General features: G+C 54.0%; 1 protein-coding gene across 4 annotated transcripts in view; it reads right to left on the minus strand.

Annotated features, from left to right (window-relative positions):
* The window catches only part of Tmem63a (transmembrane protein 63A), a 36,815-nt gene extending 31,575 nt beyond the window's left edge, over positions 1-5,240 (minus strand). Inside the window, exons 1-2 of one of the 4 annotated variants that reach the window (XM_085687614.2) lie at positions 5,125-5,240; positions 603-802 (exon numbers count right to left, since the gene is read on the minus strand). In XM_085687614.2, the coding sequence (XP_085543740.2) occupies positions 603-788 (186 nt within the window). In that variant the 5' untranslated portion in view covers positions 789-802; positions 5,125-5,240. The other 3 variants (XM_085687616.2, XM_085687617.2, XM_085687615.2) reach the window with 3 other exon arrangements.
* Positions 5,241-6,000: the final 760 nt, after the last annotated feature.

The raw sequence follows: 6,000 nt of genomic DNA on the forward strand, positions 1-6,000 counted from the left end.
CCACAGCTCTGGGGGGGGGCGGGGGGTGGTCTTAGTGAAAGGAAAAAAAAAACAGTGCATGTTAATCCCAATAAATCTAAACTAACTGGGCTGGGATGTGGCTCAGTAGGAAAGTACCTGCAGGGTATGCACAAGCCCTGGGTTCCATCCCTAAAACACACACACACACAAACACACACACACACACACACACCACACCTCAACCACTGTTGAGCCACTGCAAAGATAATAACGGCTGTTTCAATTGGAGGAATCTTTGCAAACATAAAGTCGACATTAAAGAAAGGGACATGTATCCCCTAAGGTCAGCTCTAGCAATCTATTTCTGGCCCTCAACAACCCTCACATCTCTCACGCCACCCACGCTGAGGGCCAGTAAGGCAAGACAGGCCTGGCAAGTGGCTCTGCAATCGGGATCATGATCACACTGGCACACAAGGCCCACGTCCTCTGAGGAAGGAATCATTGCAGTGGGTCCAGACCTGGGGTCTGTCTACCACATGCCCAGGGTCACAGAGCACACACGGGTGTGTGGATCTACCTCACGTGCATTTCCTAGATGGTCCTAGAGAATAAGGGGTTAAACTGAGAGAGGACCTTACCAGAAAGCAGATGACGTCTATGAGCAGGACAGTGGGGATCCCCCCGAAGGTGACCCCCTGAAGCACAGTGCTGTTTGGGGCTGAGCTATAGCAGTAGGAGTCATTGGGATGGTCTCCAAGGCCCAGGCGCTCATTGATGGACACCTCCTTGGATGGCCAGGGATCCAGGAATGAGGAGGTGGTCATCCTGCCTTCTCTCCCTAGGGAACAAGAAGTATAATATCAGGGTGGGAACTTTCCGTTTCCCCAGCCAGGGCTGCCACAGCCAAAGGTAAGTGCATGCCATCGTCCCTCCTTCCTCCATGCAGGTGGAGCACCCGAGACCCTCAGCACAGAGCCAGGAAAGCCGAGCACTGTATCTCTGTGCCTGGTAGAGTTCACAGAGACTGGGAACGGCCCAGATGGTCAGACTACATGACCCACCTGGGTACACAATGAGCAGATGCCCTGAAAAGGGGGTAAATGAGCTAAAGGAATGGGGTGGTCAGAGGTAGCCACTGCTATGGCTGAGGAGGTGCTGAAGTTTCTCCAGCCTCAAGTGCTTCTGGGAAAATAACTCCTTCAAGAGTCCTCAGGGCATTTAGAAACAGGCAGGGGAAGGAGAGAGGGCCACAAAGGCTGGAAAGAGGAAACCTCTGACAGCAGTAGGTAGGAACAGGAACAGCCAAGAACACTGCTGGTCCTTCAGAGCCAGGGACAAGAGCCCTCTCCAACTACCCTCAGATGTCAGAGCTGGGATCTCCAAGACTGGTTGTACTTGGAGCCCAAATTTTGAAACTTAATGACTACTTGTCCCCCAAACCAAGAAGCTGGGTGCAGCAGGATTGAGCCTCAAAACCTGACTCTTCACCCGGTGGTAGTGGTGCATGCCTTTAATCCCAGCACTTGAGAGGCAGAAGCAGGTAGGTCTCTGTGAGTTCGAGGCCAGCCTGGTCTACAGAGTAAGTGCCAGGGCAGCCTCCAAAGCTACACCGAGAAACCCTGTCTCAAAATACAAAACAACAACAACAACAAAAAAACAAAAAACCTGACTCTTCACTGTTCACATGATGCTGCCCCAAGAGAGGCAAAAGTGGGAGGGACAGCCAGAGAGGAGAGGCCCTGGCCCTCTCCTGGGCGAGGCTCAGGGCAGAGCAGGCCCCTAGCTCCGCCCTCTTCCGTCCACACCCCTCCCCCCAACAGAAGGCTCAGTGTTTCAAGCAGACACAGCTGCAGACTATGGCACCCCTGGAACTCCTGGCAAATCTAATGGAAATCTCTAGAAATCTCTAGAGTCTGTCCCCTGGCATTGGAGATTTGGTGCCCAGGTTCTGGCCTACTCTATACATAATTTATGAGTGGAGAGCCATAAGAAAACACCTTTCTCCTTAGGCGCCCGCCTCCCCAAATCTGCTGAAGTTACAATCCCTAGAGGACTTCCTCAAAGTCTACTTCTACCTGCTACAGAGACCAAACCCGAGTATTAGGGACAAAAAAAGGCGGGTGTAGAGAACTGAAGCCCATGTCTGAGCTACCTAATGTGCTAGTAAAGTGTTCGTGGTGGGGGAGGGACCCCAATTCTGACTCCTGACACTGCTGTGCCGGGGAACACACACATACAGAACTCTCTCTCTCTTACACACACACACACACACACACACACAATACACACACACATACACACTCACAATGTACCTGACAGGAAGTGAGGGGAGGATGGGAGGGAGACAGGCCTAAGAACGGATCACTTTCATGTTCTATAAGGAACTTGCAGTGGCTGGAGGAAGAAGCTGTGTTGTGAATGGTGCTATAGCCATTGGTTAGTGGCTGTCAACAGTCATGAAGGTCACCTCCACCCTGAAGCTGCTTTGTCTCATTTAAACCTCACCTAGGAAGTAAGGAATAGTCTCAGAAGGCCTGCAACCCCAGCACTCAAGGAGGAAATAGGAGGATCGGGATTTTAAGACCAGCCTTGGCTACAACAGAAAGCTGAACCCAACAGACTTGGCTCCAGGCTCAGTGCTGACACCTCCTGAGGCTTCCAGTGCCTCTGGTGCTAATAGAAATCTCCACATAAGGCTGTTTCAAAGAAGAAACAAGTGACCAGAACATCAGTACTTCGGAGCATCCCTGTCTGGTGATGCAAGGCCTTCCATTTATCACGCTTACCAGACACAGAAGGACTGTGGAGAGAGGTCCTCAGTTGGACCAGCCCCCCACAGTTCCCTAGTTTCGGTGAGTCAGGCTCTGACTTCCTCATTTCCTGCTAGGCTGTCCACTTTGACCTGCCCTTGCAACGCCAACCCTCACAGACTATCCTATAGCAACAGAGATGCCCCCAGTGTCACATACGCCACAGGGGAGTCACCCTCCTTCAGTTTCGGAATCAGAACAGCAGTCCTTTGGCACCCTGCTCCTACTCTCAGACCTGCCTGGATGTCTCTCATCCCACATGCCACTTCCTGGCTTTGCCCAGTGGGTCTCCTCCTACCTGGCTCTTCACCTAAACTCCCAGATCTCCACCAGCTGCCGGTGCTCCTCCGTGCTGCCCTGTTCCTCTCTCCACCCAGCAGCACCAGCTTCCTGCCTCTTGTCCCGTGGATCAAGGCCCTGCTAAAATCAGGAGGGTTTCTCTCCCACAGAAGCACAGTGGCTGTGGGTCCTCATACAGACCCCAGACCCCGAGGGCTTCTGCAGCACCCCGAGGTCCCCTAAGGCTAGAACTGGGGAAAGGAAACCGGCCACAGAGCAAACAAGGAAGGCTCAGAAAGAGAAAGGGAAAAACATCCTCATAAATGCTCACAAAGGGACATTGTCCCAGGGAAGGGAGGGGCTGTGTGGAGCTGGGGTGGGAGGAGTGGCTTCACCAAAATCACTGTCTCAGGGGCTTGGAGAAACAGAGGCCTTGTAGCTAGGAAGGTTCCTCTGGCTCCCCTTCCCCAACAGTCTAGTCACACTTCTAAGTCATTTTTCTCTTGCCAAACACATTTCCCAAGACAATTTACAAAGTTTGGTAAAAACTAAGGGAGGCGGGTGTGGTGGTACGCCCATTTAATCCCAGAGTTCAGGAGGCAGAGGCAGGTGGTTCTTTGCAAGTTTGAGATATTGAAAGAGCCACACAGTAAGACTCTGACTTAAGGAAAGTCAGACTGGAAAACCAGACAAAAGGAAAGAACTGAGAGCTCAGCCAGCAGGAAGGATAGCCTGGGCAAGAGTTCAGACCCACCTTCTCACCAGGTTCTGCCTCTTGCAGACACCAGGCGCAGCCACTGTGTCCCAGCGTCCCCCAGGGCTAGAATCAGGGAAATCAAATGCAGCAGAGCAAACATGAAAGACTTGGAAAATGAAAAGAGGAGGAACCAAGTGAAGGCAACCTTTAAGACCCACAGTCTCAGATCCTCAGCTCTTCCAGCCAGGGGCAACTTGTTCCCACCCACCATCTGCATAAAAAGCCAGAGGCTGCCACAGGAACATTCCCTAAGCTCTCAATGAGTCAGTCCTTTCTAGCCTTCCTAAAGGAACGTGCTCTGAGAGGACAGGGGGAAGCGCATCCACGAGGGGCAGCCAGACCAAGCCAAGAAGGCTCTCGGGGTGGGGAAGAAGCCAAATTAGCCCCCAGGACTAGGAATACGTGGCTCAGAGCAAAGCATGCCTAGAATGTGCGCTAAGACCTGTGCTCCAAAGACTTCGCTAAGAAAGGGGGCAGGGGGCGGTCTTAAAATAAAAAAGCAATTAGTCACTGTGGCCTCAGTAGCCTTGCCTAGGTGCACACCCTTAGCAATAGTCAGCATCCCACATTCATACACAAATGCCCAGTATTCCACCATCTCATCTCCACCCAAAAAGGAAAAAAAAAAAAAAGAAAAAAGAAAAAAAGAAAAGAAGAGAAGAGAAAAAAAGAAAAAAAAAAAAAAACCTCAACGGGGCTGGCCCTGCGAACCAACTAGAGCTTCAGGACAGAAAATGTGTTCCCTTTTGCAAAAGTCCCTACAACTGTTGGTCCCTGCCTGGAACTAAAAGTCCACCCTACCCGAGGTCTCAAGTAGCCATGCTGATCAGGTCCCAGGATAAGTTGTCGGATGTGGTTTCTTTACTGTCGCAGCTTCCCGCCCCCCCCCCCCCCCCTTCACCTCCCCTGGCCTTCCCCAAGTCCCCAGGTTTCCTCCACCCGATGCTACCAGGGCAGGAGTGGTCACCAGAATGGTACAAAACCCGCTTTAGCCGGGTCTAGCCTCGTAAGGAATTAGAGAGAGCGCCGAGGCTGCCCTCCGAGTTAGACGGGGTGATCGGACCCGGCAAACAAGCTCCAAAGCCCGGCCGAGGAACAGGGAGGGAAGTCGGCCACGCAGTCAAGGGCTGTCAGGAAGTCCCAGCGGCGCGGGGTTTGATTGGCACTCTCTAGACACCTACCCGGCTACTGCCACCCCGACAGCTGCCAGGCCAGGCGACCCGAGGCGTACTGCCCAGTGTGGACCTCCGCCGGCACATCCTGGGAGCGGCGGGGCGCGACCTCCCCCCTACTCGGCTCCCCTTCCCACTTTACCTGCTGTGGCGGTGGCGCGACGCGCGCGCCGGGGAGGAGGGGGGGGTAGGAGTGGTCTGGCCGCACCTGGAGGGGCGGGGCAGCGTCCCCACCACTTAAAAGTTGCAAAGTGAAACTCCGGCGCCACTTGCACATGCGCAGAACTGCGTGCACGCCTTCCTTAATTTGGACTGTTCGCCCGCGCCGGCGCCAGCTGGACCGCGAAGACTGTGCGCCGGGCAGTGAGCCTGTCTGTGGTTCTCTAACCCTGGTCCACGCGTGGCCGTCTTCACCGAGGTCTACGGTCGGGATCAGACCATCTAAGGCCGGGAGAGAACGTCTCGGGACTGTCTTTCCTTTGTGCCCCAGCACATTCCCATTGAGAAGACACTGGGCCAAGCCTAGGATGGTCGGCGCTGGAGAGCATCTGCAAATGTTCGTGATCGGCTCCGTGTGGGGCTGAATGTCCCCAGGAACTTCATAAGCTGGCCCAGTTGGGGCGCAGTGCGAGGGAGCATCGGGGCACAGGACACCTACCCTGCACCAGTCATCTGTAGCCCACAGAGAGGACCGCCGCAGTAAGGAGCCGGGACCTTGAAAGTTCCAAAGCTCTGTCCTGTCCTAAATAAAACACAGCATTTCTAGAGTTCCGGCCCGGATCACCAGCGTTGCCAACTGCGGCCAAACACGCTGAGCATCCCGTGTGTTCTGGATGGGACTTGGTTTCCAGCGAACCAGCGGCCTCTGCACCTGCTTTGCCCCCTCACCCAGGGCAGGATCGTCGCTGAATGTGCTGGGGAATAGAATGAGGACTGTGGCCGGGCCACGGCTGCAACCTACCCACTTGCTGGCCTCCGTTTCCACAAGGAAAAGATGGAACCAAAGCTTGCTGTGGGG

Source organism: Myodes glareolus, chromosome 5 (assembly GCF_982192425.1).
Source record: "Myodes glareolus chromosome 5, mMyoGla1.1, whole genome shotgun sequence".
NCBI classification, from domain to species: Eukaryota; Metazoa; Chordata; class Mammalia; order Rodentia; family Cricetidae; genus Myodes; species Myodes glareolus.